Source organism: Amblyomma maculatum, chromosome 10, assembly GCF_055883805.1.
Source record: "Amblyomma maculatum isolate TAMU_Amacu chromosome 10, ASM5588380v1, whole genome shotgun sequence".
NCBI lineage: Eukaryota > Metazoa > Arthropoda > Arachnida > Ixodida > Ixodidae > Amblyomma > Amblyomma maculatum.
The window spans coordinates 57,449,277-57,470,231 of record NC_139353.1 but is presented as its reverse complement, the minus strand read 5'-3'; the positions used below and the strand labels follow the sequence as shown (position 1 = coordinate 57,470,231).

At 44.9% G+C, this 20,955-nt stretch overlaps 1 protein-coding gene and 1 non-coding gene across 2 annotated transcripts in view; one reads left to right on the top strand and one right to left on the bottom strand.

Annotated features, from left to right (window-relative positions):
• Positions 1–13,327, top strand: part of LOC146176571 (uncharacterized) — a 90,030-nt gene extending 76,703 nt beyond the window's left edge. The window contains exon 6 of the mRNA XM_084582833.1: positions 8,783–13,327. Within this exon, the coding sequence (XP_084438959.1) occupies positions 8,783–9,200 (418 nt within the window). The 3' untranslated portion in view covers positions 9,201–13,327. The remainder of the gene's footprint in view (positions 1–8,782) is intronic.
• On the bottom strand, positions 713–796 carry TRNAL-UAA (transfer RNA leucine (anticodon UAA)). The gene has a single exon. It is a non-coding gene; the product is annotated as a tRNA-Leu (tRNA).
• Positions 13,328–20,955: the final 7,628 nt, after the last annotated feature.

Sequence of the window (20,955 nt, the reverse complement as noted above, 5' to 3'; positions counted from 1 at the left end):
GAAACTGCGATATAATCGTTACGTAACCAAACTGGGGCGTTTAAGCAGCATATTTGGAGCAGTGATTTAAAGTATGAGTTCTGCTACTATATATTATAATTGCTAAGAAAGCGCGATTTGGACAGGAATAAATGTGCTATTTTACTTCGTAACGATGATGCGAACAGTATTATAACTTTTGAGCACAGTTTTAGCATAGCGTTCTGACCTAAAAGTTTTTGTGAATTTTCATAAGTAATGCTTGGCGTTATTTACTCGTTTTTTTTTTTTTACATTTATGATAACGTTGTAGATTAACGCAAAAAGCTTTGGAAGGTTTCCGAATAATTTTACGTTATTGTAATATTAGGGGCTACCTGAGGGGGCAATTCGGCCCAGGAAATGTGCTGCGCCTTGCTCGGACCTCAGGCTGCTGTTAGCACGTATGACACCGAGAGGCTTGTCGGGCACCAACGGGTTGCAGCTGACATATCATAGCCTTAGCTGAGCGAATGCGTTGTACGAAAAAAAACACACACACACACACACACACACGCAACCGGCTTCCTTCCTAAAAACCGGCGTTCCTCGAGCATATTTCAACCTCACCCGCCCGCTACTTACCACCTACTTCGTAACACTTGCGGCTTCTCGTTTAGCTCTGCCTAAAGTATGGCGTTAGAACTAATACGCTTCGCCAGTACTAGATTGGCTCACAATAAAAAAACAGAAGTGTCAGAAGTGGGGCTCGAACCCACGCCCTCTTTCGAGGACCAGAGCTTAAATCTGGCGCCTTAGACCACTCGGCCATTCTGACTAGATGCGTATGACATATCGCCATGTAGTGTGAAGAGACATTTCCCCTTTTAGAGTTTTACTGATTCGAGTTCCTTTATTACAGTACAAGTTTTACGCTTAAGTTTAGTAGTTTTTCTCACGGGTGCAGCTTGATTCCTGTAGTGTATGGAAAAATGTTTTGGATTTATTCTGCTGCACTGCGAAGACGTAAAGCGCACTCTATGGCTGGACGGACGCGGTAGTGGAAGGTTCTATCGATTGATTTAGGATCTGGGCACCTGGGCTTTTAAACTACTGTCCAGGTTTCACAGTCTTGCGAGCGCAGGAAATGAAGTAGTCGAGTCATTATTTTTCTTTGTTACATTTGACTACGCATATGCCGTTCTTTTATCACCACGTTTATCAGCAGATTGCATGTATAGTGCATCACAAAATTCAAAAGTCCTCATATCGTAACCCTTTTCTATAAACGCTGTTTTGAAAGAGTGGAATCTAGCTCTTGCTAGTGACAATTTTCGGTTGTCTTCTACCCTGCTCATAACCCGTCGTTATCACCTGACCTTGCTTCTCCATTGTCCAATATTGCAAAAATAAAAACAAATAATAAAAAAAAAGAAACGTCACCACCGTGCTCCCGGCGCGCTGCACGTGCATACTCGCATTGAACGTCGTTAGCTGTACATGTACCGCTTTCGACGTGTACGTTTACATATCCCAACCCTGGTTCGGTCAGCCCGCGCCGCGGCGGTGCGGGAAAAACAACACCGGATCTGGCATCCGATACGCCGCCGGCGAAAACCCGAGAACAGGCCTGGAACAGCCAACCAACCACAAACACACCCGTGTGTGCGCACGGAGCCGCCCCCTAACGGAGAGCAAAAAACAACACAAAACGAAAGAACCAGCGACAAAGCAGAAAAAAAGGTGAAAACAAATGAGGGAACAAAGAACAAAAGGCGAGAGTTTCTTCTCTCTCTCTCCACCCCTTCTTTCCTGGGGACCTTGTACGACGGTGTAAGGTAAGATGCACAAGGGGAGCCGCCGCCGCCACGGCGTGCATAGGTAGGACTATGGCGCGCCCGTTCACTCTTTCCATCATTTCCGCTCTGCAGCCGGCGTCCGCGCCATGAGTAGGGAGGCGTCATCCGAAACTACCTTTAGCACCTGACAGCGGCGTGTGGTACTGGACTGCCTTCGACTTGACGCGCAACCGGCGCCAGCCATGTGGTTTGTCTGCCGACGGACGGACGACTGCCGTGTACGGATATCCTTGCGTTTTTGTTGTTGCTGCCGCTGATTCCAACACAATGAGAGGAAGCTGAGCAACAAACAAAACCGAGGTAGGGGACGGCGACGTAGAGGAGAGGTGTAGACGGATGGAAATGCTAGACGACGTACCACTCACGAAGCACGTGTTGCCATGCTGACAAAAGGCGGGGGGCGCGGCTGCGAATAATATATCATCTCTGATCATGGACGACCAATTGGTCGAGTAAAATGCGGGACGTTTGACAAAGTTAGCATGTTAACAGGTATGATGCTTGGCACACGTGTACATACATCCGCTTCGAAGCTGGGGTCAACCAGTCTTTGATGTAGTTCCTATCGAGTGGTAGTAAAATTCTTAATTTAATTGTCTCAGCCGCATACGACTTTTTTCTTGCCCTAGGAGCAAAATATGTCAGGAACAGCTACATGGCACCAATAAAAGCGTAAGGGATTATTTTTTCTTGTGTTAACAAATGTGAAATAATGCAATTATGCAGACAGTTTATTAGAAAGGGGAATAAATGTTAAGGACTGCGCTTAAATCTGCTTAAGAGTGGAGATGGCGGAAGCCGCACCAACTATCACTAACAACATCGTCATAACTACTATCATCATCACTATCTCTAACTTTCGCTATCCTCATCAACTATCGTCATCATCACCACCAATATGAATACTATGTTCATCGCCGTCGGTACTACCATAATCATAAGCACTATCAGTATCACAGCTACCGCTATCATTATAACTGCTATCGCCATTGGCACTATCATTATTATCATCACCATCACCACTATTACGACGAGGCGCTTCGAGCGCTGTCGCTTTTGTGGCCAGCATGTTGAAACAGATGACCGAAGAAGATTCGCGCTTTCTTTTCTAATTAAGAGAGTTAACTGTTTAACTAGTTAATTGTCAGACATAATTATAAGGTTTTCAACGCAATGCAGGCACACAAAAAAGAGAGGACAGATTGATTAAACGTTTGGAGTAAGCGCCCGTGGTGCCCTCTTCCTTTTGTGTGTGTGTGTGTGGCGTTGAAAATCCTGTAATTATGTATTTTCTAATTCTCCAGCGAAAACAAAGTCGAATATTCAACTGCCACGGCAGGAAATCGCGCCACGTCCACGATATTGTTAGCAAGTTTTCTTTTTTTTTCTTTTTTTGCTGCTGTTATATATTCAGGTGCGCCCTGAACCATCAACATTTTTCATTTGCCCGTTCTTTTTAAAATAGAAATGCTGGCAAGACCAAGATTAAAAGAAGTGAGAATCTTCTGGCCGACAATTTTGCTTGCTTTTACGAATGGAGCTGGTTGTGGTTCTACTAAATAACGGCAAAACAATGGGAGTCATTGAATAGTGTTTAGGATCCTAAAGTTGAGACATAAGGTAGGTATCGGTAAAATGACGAAGGACTGTTCCTTCTAAGACCTACGGAAACTCCCGCTCCTGAGTCCGTGTAGACCACATGACCAGCGCTGAGTCACAAGCACGGTGTAAGATGTATAGGTGAGGGCACAATACTGTGCACTCATTGCACGCCGAGCGGCCAGATAAAAGCATTGGTGATACACCTTGAAACTTGGCCTCAGGAAGCCTGCATGTTGCGCCTTACATGGCCTTTTTATATGGCCTGTGATAGCAGCGACCTTTATCGGCCGAACAGTGAAGCTGCACTGGGAGAAAACAAAAACAAAAACATGTAATACCTATCTCGTTTTCACAGAAACTGGATGCTATCGCGCGGGGCCTGTTTTTTGGCGTTCGGCCAGCGGCCACCGTCAGACGAGCCATGCCATACACGTGCCGTAGACGACCTTTGTATATTGAACCAGGGTACACGACCGGGCGCAGAGTGACCGTTAAAGACCGCGGTTCCATCGAGTGAGCGAACGAAGCAAGGAGAGAATGTCACTCGAGAAATAATGCTTTTGTAATCAATATACTAACCTTCTGACGCGTGTAGCAGGTTAAAATTGCGCCGCTTACAGCAGGGTTGTTCTAACAAAACTTGAAGTTGGGCTAGATGGTGCATTGTAAATTGACTGAAGATAAAGCGCACGGGAAGACACACACAAGAGAAGAAGACACAGGACACGCGCAGGGTTGTTCTAGTGGCGCCGAGAGGAACGAGTGCGATGACTCCTTGCCCTGCACATCTCGCTGCTGAAGTCCTTAGTGGGCAACTTTCTGTCTCGGAGTTTGGAGAGGGGTCTCCATTTTTGCGTACTTGGACGCGCGCTGTGATACCGCTTATTTGCTAGAAACACTCTTATTACACTACCGTTTTTATTATTATGCTTCGAATTTCTCCCGATCCTTTTTTAGAAGTCCCCGTCGCGCTGAGCTTGAGGACGCTAGCTTGATCCCGACCGTGGGGGCCCCGTTTGGGTGGACACTGAAAGCAAGGCTCGCGTGTTACCGTCACTGGACGGTGAAGCGCTCCAGGTTTGTAGTGATTAATCTACGCCCCTCTTTAACGGCATTCCTCAGCCCATCTCGATGTTCGGTGCGTGAAACGCCGCATGCCCATGCCCATACCCCCATACCATACCATACTCATACCATACCATACCATACCATACCATACCATACCATACCATACCATACCATACCATACCATACCATACCATAAGACACAATATGCCTTATTCAAAGTTCTAAATATTGCATTCGGGCCCGTATTCTAGAAGCGTCACGCGTCCAAATGTATGCGGCCTTTATTAACAGGACGCTATTCTTTATTCAATTAGGCAATAAGCGGCCACGGACGTTTCAAATTTTCTAAGTTGAGTAGAACATTCGCATACTTGGATGCATTCTTTTAACTCGTGGTGCTTTGAAGTAAATCGCGATTATTTATGCCACTTTTCTTTTTCGTCTTCAGCCACCACCGCCATTTCAGTCGGGATTACGAAACTGATGCGGGTAAGTCACCTGTCGCCGAAAAGTGCTCAGCTGCGTATTTGGGGCTGCTAATAATTCGCGCCGACCGAGTGGGCGTGGTCCATCTGTTCCTGACGTCCATGGTAGAAAGCAGCCTAGTTAGACGGGCTTCTGGGATTTTGCGATCAGAGGGAACAATTCCACAGGACTGTGTGCAGGATCGGCGGGCCCGCCCCGGACCGCGTGCGTAGCTCGCCGCGTGGTACGGATGTCGAAAGCAGCGCGCCTTTCTCTGAGGCCGTCCGTTCTCTCGGTTGAAACTCGACACTGCGCCCTTGCGCAACGCGTGATCGAGTACATGCCTGGCGCCTGGCTCTTCCGGACAGCGGAATCTGCCCGTCCGTTTTTGCGCAGTGGTATTTGCGTAGTGGCTTGGTATTGTCTTTCTGGCGCGGGGGAAATGTGGAGAGCCCAACGATCATAACAACGAGCAACGGAGCCCTTAAAGCAGAGAAGGAGGAAAGATAAATGTGTGACTCGAGAGAGAAAAGGTTCGATGAAAAATTCTTCGATTTCGCATTGATCAAGAACATAAACTTGAAGACAAATAAATGGAATTACTCCCCCGTGCTTTTCGGTTTAGGTGACTGCACTCCCTAATGTGTACAATAGCATGGGTGATTAATTTGTCCGCCTTTTTTATGGTTCAGGTATAAAAGCGGGAAGTGCGTTATATCAGCCAGTCAAAATAAGACAGGTGATATCATCGCGGAAAATGGGAAACTAGAGAAAGGGGAGATGAGAAATGATGCTGTGAACAAAGCTGAAATCAAATTAGTCAATCAATCAATCAATCAATCAATCAATCATTCAATGAGGGGCAGTTCACAACTTGAAAAAGAAGGCAAGGAAAAAAAAATACCGAAAGCCTACTAACAAATGCACTTGAGTTCCAGCGCTTAAACAGCGCTTCAGTGCACCAACCTTGCTTCGTACCGGTACAAGGTGTGTGGCTCTCCTGCGGAACTCGATGCGACGACTGACGAGCCGATGGTGAAAGTGGATGCCGTTGTGGTGCTGAATAACAGGATCGCTAGAGCTGTGTGGGAGGCTCGAAGCTTAGCTTACTGTCTTTTACTGTCTGGCTGCAGCCGAACGACGTCAGACAGGGGCAGCTGGGGCTGCAAAATATCCCGAATTTGCCGTTGCAGTGCAAAATGTTTGGGGAATGATTAAGCCCCGCGTTGGACAACGCGACAATTCTAATTTGATTGTTTCCCTAATTTGACCGTTTGCGAAACATTCGGTCGCGTACATGCGACTTGCTACGTACGTACGTACGTACGTACGTACGTATGTATGCATGTATGTATGTATGTATGTATGTATGTATGTATGTATGTATGTATGTATGTATGTATGTATGTATGCATGCATGCATGTATGTATGTATGTATGTATGTATGTATGTATGTATGTATGTATGTATGTACGTACTTATGTATGTATGTATGTATGTACGTACTTATGTATGTATGTATGTATGTATGTATGTATGTATGTATGTATGTATGTATGTATGTATGTATGTATGTATGTATGTATGTATGTACGTACTTATGTATGTATGTATGTATGTATGTATGTATGTATGTATGTATGTATGTATGTATGTATGTATGTATGTACGTACGTACGAACGTACGTACGTACGTACGAACGAACGAACGAACGAACGAACGAACGAATGAATGAATGAATGAATGAATGAATGAACAAACAAACAAACAAATGAATGACGCAATAGTCAAAAGTACGTACGTACGTACGTACGTACGTACGTACATACATACATACATACATACATACATACATACATACATACATACATACATACATACATACATACATACATACATACATACATACACATTCATTCATTCATTCATTCATTCATTCATTCATTCATTCATTCATTCATTCATTCATACAGCTACCACAATATGAAGCCCCACTTTGACCAAGGTGTGGGGATATTCCTGCGTGACCCTAAGGAAAGCGTCTCGAATCGACTAAAAAAATATTAGACATAATAATTATAAATCAGAAAAATGAAACAGTCCTATGCAATGAGTACAAATAAACCAAAATTCGTCGTTCCCAGAACTCGTTCTCCATTCGTTGTGGGAAGGGAAAGCGCGTTCTAAATTCCATGTAACCTTAGTGTTGCGCTTCAGTAAAGTGACTACTACTACTAATTGAACGCCCGACGGGAGCACCTTGAGAAACTATAAAACAATGTAGCAAATATATTTTAAACACAGTGTCCCAGTACTTTTGAACATTTCTTCTATTAGACATGTTTTTAAATATAACTCTTTTGCAACAAAATTTTTGAGGTTATGCCTTCCGGAGTGCTTGCATAGCCCTATTATTTTCATGGGTCTTTATTATCCATTCGCTACTATTACTCATGGGACATGCTTTCGCGATGGATAAAGAATCTTGAACCTATGCTATACACAGGTAAGTGTAGGAGTTGTGCTGTATTGTGGTGTTGGCAAAGCGTGAAAATTGTGTACCAATGCAAGGGGTGGGCGCAGCTCGTGAAAGGTTGCTTTGTAATTATCAAGAATGTTACATTGTATATATTTTAGATTTATGTCGTGTAAATGTTTACTGAAACACTATACTAACCTTTGTATGTAACGTTGCTAAACGGACATTAACAACGTCAAAATAACGGTCGGCTGAAACAAGGAATGTAACATTGCTGTAATGTTTCGGTGCTACCTGGGGTGGTAAATATGACTCCTGAAGGTGGCGCATGCTTTCGGAACGACGACTTAACGTTTGGAGTTGGCCGGGTTGCACCTCATAGCTCCGTGAGCTGTGGGACACTCCTGATATATAGGAACACTAAGCTCATCGCGTCGCTTAGGTTCTGTGTTTGCAGAACATTTGACGCTCATCGTTCGGAACCAACTCACGAAACTAAGCAATCACAGAATACTTTGCGGTATGTAATTTCTGTTCTAGCTATTTTGCTAGTGAGTGTGGTTTAAACGAAGAACCCACATACGCCCTCTTCGTCTAACCGGGTAAATGTGAGAAGAAAAGCGTTACCGATGGACGGACAACGGACACGATCCGCAAGCATGAGCCATTAAAGGCTATCTCCTTAAAATATTATAGAAGTGACACGTCATGATGCTTATCGGTGACAAACGTACATAGCTACAGGATAGGTACTTAAAGGTAGTAAAGATGTCATTATGCGTGTGTACGTACGTCCTGAAAGATGTCATTATGCGTGTGTACGTACGTCCTGAACATATTTGAAGGTGCGCACGCGTCGAATGTTCTGTGTGACAATTGTAAGTTGTATATTTCATAAACCAGAGTTGAATATCCGAGATAATAGCTAGCCGAGATAATACTGCTTTTGATTGAACTGCATTGTAGTGTGTTTATTTTTTGTCGCCTCCATGGAGGAAGGAAAGAACTTAGGAGAGGCCCTGACGTCATTTTTTTGAGGCCGGCGCGGCCGCACCGCGAACGGATGCTGCAACGTCTCTCCTCCTCCTTTACCCTCCGCATTCTCTTTCTCCTCGACGCTCACGTACCTAGGGCCCTTAGCAACGCTGTTGCTAGTGGCCCGAGTTTTCATAGCAACAGCGTCGCCGTTGCTAATAATGGCCCGACTTGGCTAACCCTAAATTTTGACGTTACTTCCGCCACACTTTCTCCAATGCATTGGGAATTGCAAGTGCCTCTCCTAAGTTGTTTCCTTCCTCCATGGTCGCCTCACATCAATTGACTGTTTGTAAATCTTGCTTTTGACGTAGGAGTAACAGCGGAGGACGTTTGAGCGGTGGCGACTCGGTGCCTTGCACTCCTCGCTCGAGCCCACCCTTGATGCCCGGAATGTGCATGGGCGTCGCTACTCCACACCAGACGGCGCTGCCCATGCAGCGGCTCTCCCCGTCACTACCCGGTCACCACCTGCAGGACGACCTGACGGCTCTCGCCTACCTGCAGCAACAGACGCAGCACCACCAGCACCACCAGCAACTCCAGCATCACTCGCAGCAAACTGGTCACCACCACCCGAGTCAGCAGCAGAGGCCATCTCCTCTGGACGACCTGCCGACTATGACTGTGAAGACCGAACCTGGACTCTATCCATCACCGGGACTCCTCTACTCGTCGTGCGCGTTTGACCCGATGCACCACAATCTGCAGCCAATGGTGCACCAATGTTAGCCGCTGCCAGAAGTTGTGACTGCTCTTTTCCTATCTTGTGTGTTCGTGGTCGCTTCTCTTTCTCGGGCAGCAGGACCGTCCCACGGACATCAAGATCTCATATAGTCCTCGATTTGCCTTTCGGTTCACATGGTGAAGTCGATCTTGTGACCGGTGGGTGATGTTCGGTGCTAGTTCTCATAAATTTGTGACATTGCAGCCTGCCTGGTTGTCGGAATATGCTTGTGCAGACAAGTGTGCACCGCCTGCTGCTGTTTTTTTCTTCGATGTTCTTGAAAACTGGTGTGTCTTCTTGCGGCCTGTGGCAGGAAATGCGAATTGTGTGCCCTTGATGAGTACATCTCTAGCGTGGCTCCTCGACGCTGGCTTGCTCACTGCATGTAAAGGAGACGACGCTTCATTTCTGTGAAATAACTTCACTGGACCCTTTGTGCTGTTAGGCGACCGACACCTGTGCATTCAGTTGCATGCTAGAGGCATGAGAACTGTATCAAACAAACAGGAAGCAGCTACCTTCCCGTTGAGTCTGTTTTAATATTCGACCCTTCAATCACATCTGGAGCCAGCCGACAACGCTCTATCCAACAAAAATATAGTTCGCGGTGTGACCTAGGGAACCATGCTGGCGAAAGGGTAGAATCGAGCCGGAGTGCAGTTACCGTCACTTCGTTCTGATACTTCTCGCCATAGCCTCGTGCTTGTGGCGCGTTGTACAGCAGTTTTTTCTTTTTGTGGTATTGTAGGTATAGTGGGAGCGCTTTTGAAGCCTCAGAGGTATTGTTTTCGCGCGTTTTTCATTGGCCGGCGACAACGTGCACCCAGTATTACGGCTTCATTTAAACGTATAGTTGGAAAAGAAAAGACGTGTTCTTTCTAGTAAATGAGGTTTATATCTGCAGTCGAAAAGTCTTCATAAGATAAGTTGTATTCGCTTATTCTTTTGTGAAGTCAGCTGCGGACAGCTGGTAAAGATAACACACTCTGTACACGTTCGGCTTCTGCTGGAACCCGGATGGTTGTTCAGACATTTGAATTGGAGGTGTAAAACTAACTTTTGGCATACATATTACAGAAACGAACTGCACCACAAGCATGGAAAATAGAAAAAAAAACAGGGTGGTTTAGCATAATATTATGCAACTTTTTATGACGCGTTGTACACTCATGTACAGTTCCTTTGCCTTCGTGGAATGAGGCAACTACCGCGTTACCATAGTAGCAAGCATTCTGTGCATGGTTATTTTGTGATAATTTGTTTTTAAGTAAGATGCACATGCTTACGTTCAGTTACAAGTTTGCTAAGTTTGGACTTGAGGAGAAATTCGCCTTGAAACTTTTCAGTATTGTCATTGCAGTATTGAGTTATCTTGAGAATGCCTTCATTCATGGTGTTCAATGGAAGTGCGTCCGCTACATCTACGGTTCGTTTTAAAATAACAGCGTCTGCATGCTGCTTTTTTATTCTTCATTCAAGAAACGAGGATCCTTGTCGATATTTTATTATTTTGATTTTTTTGAGAAAGCACTTTTAACCAACGCTTTCTCAAAGTTCCATTTGCTTTCAATCTGTGTCTGGAACATGCGTGGACCGAGATTGACAGTGTGGTGTTCGATTTTTTTTTACTTTCTCGACTGGTATTTTTTTCGAAAGCAGCGAGGTTTTGTAACACATGGACTGGTTATTAAATGTCGAAGTACATTAATACTAGCCGGAGTACAATGAACAGTGAAATGACAAACCTCTTCTTACGGTGACGCGAGCCTGCAGCAATAAGCCTTGTTGTTTTCGAGGAGTGGAACTGAGTTTTTCACAAACGCAGGTTTTCGCATAATTTATGACAGGAACAGTGTTTAGGCAAGCAGACAGCAAAAATGAATGATAAACAAATTCTCACTGTATGCAGCAACGCTCGACCGCATACAGGAGACAAACTTTAATAGTCAAGAGTAGTAGCGGACCTTTACACTCCTCAAATCCACTACTTCGAATTTAGTTTCGTGGGCAGCTTTTGTTTTGCTTAGTGTTTCAGTGCAGCTTTTTTATTTTTTGGGTTCCTACGCGTGTTTGTGTTGCTAGCTGCTTTAGGTTTGTTGTCTTTTGTTGAATTGGAAAATTTATGTTCATTGTGACTTATGCTGCCGAATGGGACAAGAGCAGTTTGGTGCAGTACAATCGACAGAAATATAAAGGGGAACAGAGTATGATAATTGAAGTGCTGATTACGCTCTGAATATTTGTGGCGAGCAGACTTCGGTAAATGTCAATCTCAAATTTAATGGACAAACAAACAAAAAGAAACAGCTGAAAATTCGCCTTTTCGTGCAAAATTTTCCTTCTTCCTTATATACCCCGCGAATTTGTTTGAAAACTGTTATTTCTGAGGCGGTCAGAAAATAAATTTACCGGCTTTGCGCATGAAGCAGGAATCAGAATCACTTTACATCCAAAGAGTTCGTGTTGGTGACGAGCTGAAGACGTCGTGACAACGAACATAGCATAAAGTCTGCTTTTGTTTCCAGATCTATCAAAGTATCTAATCAAGATTTAGCGAAAACAGTTTGGTTGACTGCATCTAAATTGCACGCACTATCGGTGTAGAAATATTTCATACAACAGGGAATTTACTAGACCGCGGACGTCAAAGGGTGAAAAATTTGCTGGGTAGAAAGATTCGAGATTTATTCTGAAAGTTGGAGATAAATACACTGAAGAAGACAAGTCTTGTCCTTGCGGCCTCACCCAGGGAAGCTAGAATACGTTATCATTTCACATGGAAAAATCAGCTACAGTAGTACGGCAAACGGCTTGGTAATTTCGCGCCAATTATCACACCTGATTACGTTGAAACCATATAGTTTCTTACTCTTGCCTAGGGGGAAAGCTGGTGCCGCTATCTCGGGGAGTTTGCATGAAGCTTCCTGACGACTGGTTCAGCCACCGTAGGCGGTACGCAAAACGTCATGGGCTGGAGAGCTACTTTGTGCAGGACTACAACTTATGGTCTAAACATAATGCGAAAATAAATGTTGTTCTACAATTAAAAATGCCCCAAGATTTAGTATGGTGACCATGAATCGAAAAAAAAAAGCAAAAACAAAATAGCATGTAAGTGCAAAAGCTGTCCAAAAATAAGCGGTGGCTTCGTCTATGTTATTGGCCAAGTAAGTATTCAGCACCACGGAAAACAATATTTTACACCTGATAGGCACATCTTAAAAAGTCTTAAAAATACATGTAGTTCCTCAATCACTTTAGGAAGTTTTTAAATGGCATTTCGGTAAACAGAAACCTTTTATTGACGTCACCTGCTTTTGCATCGTCACTACTATGGCTTTTGCACTCTACGTTCGTACTGCGAGATGAGGATGATGAGAAGGAGGAGACTGTTTAGTAACTCCACTCAGTTTTCGAAAAAATTCGGCCGTCCCGCACCAAGTAGCCCACCGGCCCATCTGTGACATTACCAATCATAACAAATATCTGCATTCACTTGGAACACTTGCTACAAGAAAAGTGTCTATGGAATATGCAATGTGTGAAGGTTCGACAATTTTTGCGCTTTCTGCTTTGTGCCGAGAAGTGCATTAGTCGCAATTTGTGTCTGTCCTTTTTTGTGTTTGTTGATTTAGCGCTTTTGTGTGTTGTAGTTAATTGCTTCAGAGTTTATGTGAATTGAGTTCAGAATATGTGATGTCTATTTTTTTAATGACTACCGCATCATAAATAGCATCTTTTAATGTTTATCCTTTTGCTATTAGATAGAGTGGCAGACATAATTCTAAAGACTTTCATGAATCAGTGGAAGTTTCAGCTAGAGCTCAGCATTTATAATGAAACGTTACCTTCAGAAATCTCGTATGAACGCTTTAATTTCTCCCACGAGTTCACGTGAGTTATAATGCTCCGTGCATCCAAACGTCTTTTCGATGGTATTCCTGACGGTGATCTCATAGTGCAACAGCAGTGTTTTCGTTTCCTGACACTTAAGTTCTTTTTTGTGTGTTAATTGAGAACAAAAATGTATGTGAATCATGGAAGATTACATCGGCTCGAGGTACTGAGCGTGAGAAACATCGTTATGAAAAATAATAAAGGAAACTATGAAGGTGGACTGTCAGTCCCTTCAACCCAATGCTTTGTCACTGTGTACTTTGTAAAAAGTGTGTGTATTCAGAGAACAGTTTACGTGAATCGCTGTAGCTTACGGAAACTTTCACCGAACAAAAGTATAATTTCCAGAATCTTTCAGAAGAGCAATGGCTGCAACATTGTCAAAGGAAAATAATCTCAAGCCTGCGTTGGTGGCGTCGATTATATTTTCATGCGGTTTCGAGTGGTGGTAATCTTTCACCGCTTCACGGTGAAGAGGCAAAATACTTGCGGGTGCGTGTGGATTATTCCACATATAATCGCGGAACAAAACAGCGAAAATGTCGGGCCGACACGAATATATTTTGCAGTATTCTAAACTGCTTTTTCCCTCGGGCTCCGAGGAAAATGCCAAAAGGCCTATAGCCACTGCTGTGTGCCTCATCCCTGTGGTAACGAGCCATTATGCATTATTAGCGGCGTAATTGCGTCCGCCTCTTCACGTTACTCGCTGTCTTGTCCTCAACTTAAGTTCAACTCTTTTTGCAAGCCTTCGCCTTTCTACCCTCTAGGTAAGTCTAGGTGAGGTACAGATACCCAGAAATTTTGGACAAGTTTTGGGAACCAGTTTTCGAACGTAATTTTCCCACGCATTCTACAACTACGCCATAACAATCAATATGTTCACAGATCTTCGGGAGAATTATAGTATTTGTAATGTACTTTCAAAAATGCACCCCTTCGGTTTTCGAAGTTGGTATTTATTGCTCGCTGATCGCAGGACAATATTAACAAGCAGAATTTTGCTACAAATCCGAAACTTGCACCGTGTCTTTCATGATAATTACATTCTTGATTCTGAATTCAAGCTGAATCATCTTACAGCGCTCCAGTTTCTTTCACTGCTTCCAAAAACGTAGCCCATTGGTTTTCGGTGTCTTAAAAGATTATAGACAGGAAGTTTTGGTTTTCGTATCACCCGGTGGTGTATGAGCCTACGACTGCTGAACAAAATAATTTTAACTGAAGTTTTTCTCTTAACGGCTTCGATTTCTACAGCTTAGCGATGATTATGAAATCAAAGTTGTATATAGGTCACGTGAGGGATAAAAACGGCTATGTGATCGCTCTTTCGTCGTTCTGATTCACTAAAACTTTAAAGGTAGCCAAGAAATGGATTTACCGGGAGTGAAGTAGCAGGGATTATATGAGAAGTTCCTTCATCCCTTACGTGAAATATAAGGAACTTTTACTCACTCCCATCCTTCAGTCGATGAAAGCGAAACAGATGACAAATGAAATGAGATTATAAACGGTTTAGCGCTCGTAGGCATATAATGCATGGTGACCAGGTGCAATGCAGAACTGCAATAATGAAACACGCAACCAGAATTATGTTTTCCTGCAACTACTGGGCGCGATGGAAGGAACGCTTCAAAAGCGAATTTTTTGCCACGTATCGGAAGCTTCGACTATTCCCATCAATGCATGAACAAGAGTACCTAACAATAACCCATTAGGCACATCAATGGTCGGGGTTTCTATTTCATGGCTCGCTGGCTTCCTCAAGCCTATTTCGTTTTCCAACAAGAACTAGGTCCGAGATGGCTAGCAGTACCTCCCACTGATCTCTATTTGAATTTCTTATTTGAGACTTTATGACATGGGGGAAGATTGGAGTTCACCAGCACTATGGGCATACACCCCTCAAGGCTCTAAGTTGTATATATGTAATTAACGTAAATTGACCAAAGTGCCAGTCTGTAGCTTACGCAGATCGATGGCCTCTTCAGTCTTTAGCTTACAGTGTGGCGGCGGGTAGATAATTCGGTTTGCTCCGTAGAAATGCAGTATCGTAAAGCGGGGGTTTTCCGTTTTATACTTTCCTCTCGGCATCTCTCCAATCAACCGTGTGCAGTTCTAGCTGAGTGAATATTATTCCGGCAAGCCTCCTTACTATAAGCGCCCAGAAGACGTTCTGCTGTCCCCAGCTTCGGTTACCTTCTTCTTATGTTCATTGCTCATGGAAGTTTTTTGATTTAGACCAGACTATGATTAAAGATCGCGTGTGGCCGCTGAACAACTTTAGCCTCTGCCTCTTAACGTTACACTTATAACGCCATAGAGTTAAAGTTGGCGCTTACTGGACGCGAATTCTATCGCATGTGGTCGCGTTAACCTCTGCACAACATGTGCTCGAATCGAGCAGAATAACAGCGCAAGAGCGTGGCACCAAGTAAGTGGAACGTGGGAATGGCGCTGCATCATGTAAGAAGGGGCAGAACATCCCCTGTTCGCTCTTGTTTGACTCTTGATTAAATTTGGCATCAGCGTAAGTAAAGGACGAACACACAGAAGAGATACACGCGACAGTGCGATCTATTACTGCGAATGGTAACCTGGCAGCACATTGCAAAAGTGCAAAAAATGCAATGCAAATAAACCAAACACTAATTCAACCCCCACCAGGCTCCCTTTTGATGCCCGCTCCGCTGTTCCCATCTCAGCATCTTCTTTAAGGAAAAGTACACGTGCCCTCATTCCCCCGTGTACTTTGCCCCTCCCTCATAACTTAACGTGATTGGAGGTTTCCCTTAGAAGGATAAGAGCTGGGGCGGCCCTTACCCCGTCGGTAACATGCCGATGGGAATCTCAAGCAGACATTGAACCAACCACGTGCCCGAAGTGTTCCACAACAGCTGCAGAAGTGGATGTTCGCCACCTGCTGGGCGCAAGGGCATCAAAGACACAGATTCTGCAGGAAGTGGGACTAACCGCAACAAGGGAGGAGGACTTCTCCAAATGGCTCACCGACAATAATGAGAGCGGGAGCCTTCTCCGGTTCCTTACGGAAAATAATATACATGAGTTTTTATAATATGCCTCAAGGTAAGCTTGCGTAATAAAAAATTTAGTTAAATCCGACCTCGCTTGTTTTCCGCACCAGGCCCGTGTGTGTTTCTAAGAGTAGAGAAAGAAGACCTGTCCTCTCGTGAGCACGCCTCAGTTCTCCTCGAGCGAACACGCGCAGCGAGAAACCGTTCAGCGCACTTCGCTATCGCCGACGTCTCTTTCCCTCCCTGACGAGCCAGGAGATATTTGCACCAACAGCCATGACCGCGGATCAGGGTAAGTGGCCCTTTTTTTTTTTTTTGTTTTTTGCACAGCAGCACAGCGCCAGAAAATTGCTCCGTCCCGCCTCGACCGAGTGTAGTACTTCAACGGCTCAGCCTTATTTCTCAAGGGGCACTCTCCGAAATAAAAGGCACAGGCCTCGCCGTGGCAGTAGTATGTCGTAGCCGGAAACTGGAGGTTCACCTACTCGTTATTGAGAATGTTATGTATGTAGGCCTGTGCGATAAGAACGGTGAGGCCTAACCTCCTTTCGAGCGCACTCAAATCTGATCTTCGGTCCAGCCACACTTGCTGCAATTGCGAGGGCTCCGATATGCCTGTGCTACGATTTCTTCAGCCCGAAAGAGAAATAACCTTTATTCGCTCCCGTCAAGAATGACAGGGAAGAAGGCTATAGCCCAAACCCACATTCATTCTCCTAACCGTCAGCCGGGGAATCCCTTGGGACTCGGCGGCGGCCAGGGCGAGACTGGTGACTTTGCCTTGCTCTTCTGCTTCGTGATTGAGTAACAAGGTCTCCCAATATTCTACATTTCTATTCGGATCGTTGTAAAATGTGCAAGTCCAGACCATGTCGGCTAGATCAGCTATGCTATTGCAGTGAGTACATCTACGATTAAACTTGATATGCCGGTGAGCTCTTCTGTGCAGGCAGGGTAAGGCAGCCTTAGCGGATAAAGAAACTGATTGATTTATAGGAAGGAAAAGGCACAGTAACTCACTTGTTTTCTGTAGACACCTCAACCGCGCCGTAAAGGAAGAGGAAGTTGGAAGTGAAAATGGAAAGAGAAAGAGGAGCCGTAGTGGAGGGCTATGGAGTAATTTCGACCACCTGGGGATCGTTAACGTGCGCTGACATCGCACAGCACACGGACGCCTCTTCGTTTCGCCTCCATCCGGATAAAGCGAGATTGTTGTTGTTGTTGCGCCTGTAGGAAGAAGGAGAAGGAAATGCACGCGCCTGCTATTGGCTCTGTAGCTGGGCCACCTCCGCTGCCTCGTCGTGTGCACAGAAAATAGACAAGAAAGAAAAAAAAAGAGGGAGAGAAAGACGCGCACCGCAATAGCCATCATCCACTACCAAAGCGGTGACGGGTGCAATGACGGTCTAGAACAGATACAAATCCGGTGGCTGGCTAGCTCCCGCCGCAAGCGGCATTGACCTACCGTCCCAGCCCCGTAGGGCCAGGAACAGCTACCCCTCACCACCTCCCTCTGGCCCTACGGGGCTGAGACTGGTAAGTCACCGCCGCTTAATTGCGGCGGGGGCTAGCCTACCACCGGATCTGTATTTGGTGTAGGCCGTCATTGTACCCGCCACCTGGACGACGGCTGTTGCGGCGCGCGTCTTTCTTTACCTCTTCTTTTTCTTCTCTATTTTCTCTTCTGTCCTCACAAGCAGCGGAGGTGGCTCAGCTACAGAGCCAGTAGCACGCCCGTGCATTTTCTTTTCCTTCTTCCTACTTTCGCAACAACAACTGACATCGCGCAGCACACGGACGCCTCTTCGTTTCGCCTCCATTGAAACGTAGCTGTCGGCGGTCGGATTCGAACCCGAATACTCTAAATCAGTAATCGAGCATCTTAACCACTGATCCGCGACGGCTGTACTTATTGCGTTTTTTTTAGCATTTTCGTACCATGGCAGCCTTCCCAGGTAATCACCTTGATAGTTCTAACTATGCCTTTAAGTCTATCACCTGGAAGGCGGCTGCAATTGGAGTGAAATTGCTTTCCGTTGAGACGCGGCACTTTTCTACTTCGTTTCGTTTGCAAACGGGATAGAGCGTCATGCAAAGGTCTGCCGCCTATTTTCGGCTCGACAGACGAAATCATCGCCTTGCCCAGCCGTGGTGGTGCGGGATGGAATCCCGGCCGCGGCGGCCGCTTTTCGATGGGGGCGAAAAGCAAGGCGTCCGTGTGCTGTGCGATGTCACTGCACGTTAAAGATTCCCAGGTGGTCGAAGTTTCCGGAGCCCTCCACTGCAGCGTTTCTCGCTTTGGGACGTTACATCACCGTACACCTAACATAAACCAAACAAAATTAACCCCTTGCACAACAACTCCGCCACACCAGAAACGATATTCAGGCCGATCGTCGCCGCTTTGCTGGCGCATATTATGTTAAAAGTTTACAGGCTAATACATCGGAACACTTGCATATGAAGAGGAGCTTTATAAAATTTAACGATCCAGAAACACAATGACCTGTAATCTGCGAGTATAAACACTCACATTGACAAAACAATATCTGAGGACAACTGGGTAATAGACAGCGATGATTACTTGTATGCGACTGACGTTTAAAAACTGCTTTCCTGTGATGCTGATCGGGTGGGACAGTAGTTCCGGTGCTTGACTCTTGTTCCCTAGGATGCGGGATCGAATACCGGCCGCGGTTGCCGCTTTACGATGGAGGTAGAAGGAAGAGACGCCCATCAATGTCAGCGCACGTTAAAGTGACCTGGTGGTCGGAATTTTCGGAGTCCTCCACCACGTCGTCTCTTATCCTGAGTCGATTTGGGATTTGAGAACCCCGAAACCAAAAACGAAAACCGTTTTCTTTAAGAAAAAATCACGAAAGGTATGTTTTGAACACTGTTTGCAAGACTAATTAAGCGCTGTTTGTTTAAGGACATATATAGCATTTTCTTTTATTATTAGCCTGCACACTATTAGGTCATCTAGTTAGATGTGAGGATATCCTGCAGGATGTCCCCTTCCAGATATCTATGTCCTCAATTAACAGCCATTGTGTCCAAGGCCGCTTGCAAATTAGTAGCAGAACACGAAAGCGTTTTTACTCATTTATTTGAGCCTAATTATACAGTGAATATCATAAACGTGTGTTTGTGGTAAAGAATGCGCGTAATATAGCTAGCGAAAGTTAGCAAGACAACAAAATCAAAGCGGGGTTAATTCAGGAACACAAAGTAAGTATAGCATACTGCAATGGGGAAGCCAACAACAACTAAGCATCATAATTCATTGTGTTCGTCGTTTGAAGAATTCTAAACCTCTGAATACATGCGCCTGCTCCAGTTAATGCGCCGACTGGTCTAAATTTAGATATTCCCACTCGTGCATTAAAAAGTAAAGTGAAAATCGCAGTAATCCAGTGCAAACAAATGGAGGCCTAGTCTGATCCACCAGAGAGTTTCTTTACTCCGAGGAATTTTCTTTTAGTCATAGCATTGCAAAGCACATAGTTAATTTGTTTTGTTTGTGTGGTTTAACGTCACAAAACGAGTAAGGCTACGAAAGAGGTCATAGTGGAGGGCTCTTGAAATGTCAAGCACATCGGTTTCTGCACTGACATCGCACAGTGAACAGGTGCCTGCTTTTGAAGTGGAAGCTTCAGTACGCCATGTCGCAACCAAGGTCAACCTATCCGGCTGCTTAACCTTACACGAGCCGCAGGTCACAGTGTGTATATACAGCTTGACCATGCTACCTCTTATCAATGGTGTACCACCACTTGACCTTTGACAGCAGACAGAGCATCACGTGTTTCATCACAGTACATATCCCCTTTATCCACACGGCATACCCGACATCATCACATTCACTCATTGACGCCGTATTTTGTGAAGACTGATTGTTTTAAATATTCATTTTTCCGCGGACAATATCCGATTGGAACCATGTTATGGCACTGTCATAGTTTCGCAAAATTTGCCTGTTCATTTTTATGCATGTTTCTTTTGATTATGTTCTGTATCTTCTGAGATTTGTTAACAATATATGCCTGTCCTGCTTGGACCCTGAAAAGGGTCTGCAGTATGTACTAAATAAATAAATCTCGTATTTGACGACTTCCTTGGTTCCATAGTCTAGGCAGCTTAATCGCTTCAAAGACGCGTCTGCCCATGTCTAAACCCAAACCCAATAAAAGCGAAACAAAGCAACACCACGCTTTAACTCCGCCTAATTTGGTTTAATCGGCCATATTTTTCGCTTTCATGGAAAATCTGCCGCCATCACCGGGATTTGCAAGACCAATTACGAAAACGCAATTAGGAGAAACCTAGGGCTACCTACATTTCCACTATACAGTGCATCGAATCAGATATTGCTCTCATCGCTTATCGTCGCAGACTTAACCGGTGGCCCCGACGCTCACCGCACTCCCGCCAACCGCGTCAGGATGTCGCTGAAGCATCTGTATATCATTCTCTGGAAGAACGTGTACATCAAGAAGCTGGCACGCCACTACACCTTGACTCTGGCAGAGGTCGCCCTGATTGTCATTATGCTGCTGGGCATCCAAGAAGAAGCAGTGGTCAGGGAACCACTGGTGCGGGTAGGGGACACCATCTACAACACTTCGAAAACGGACACCTTCTGGAACACGCAGCGTGACCAGGCCTACATACGGGAGGTGAGGATATTTGACGGTCATTCACCTCGTGTGATGCAAAGTTAAACGTGAACTGAAATTCTTTTGTTGTTGTTGCCTAGAATTATTAAGGATATCCATGCTGGAGCATCATTTAAAAAAAAACCGATGTTGTAAGGTTTGGGTTAACG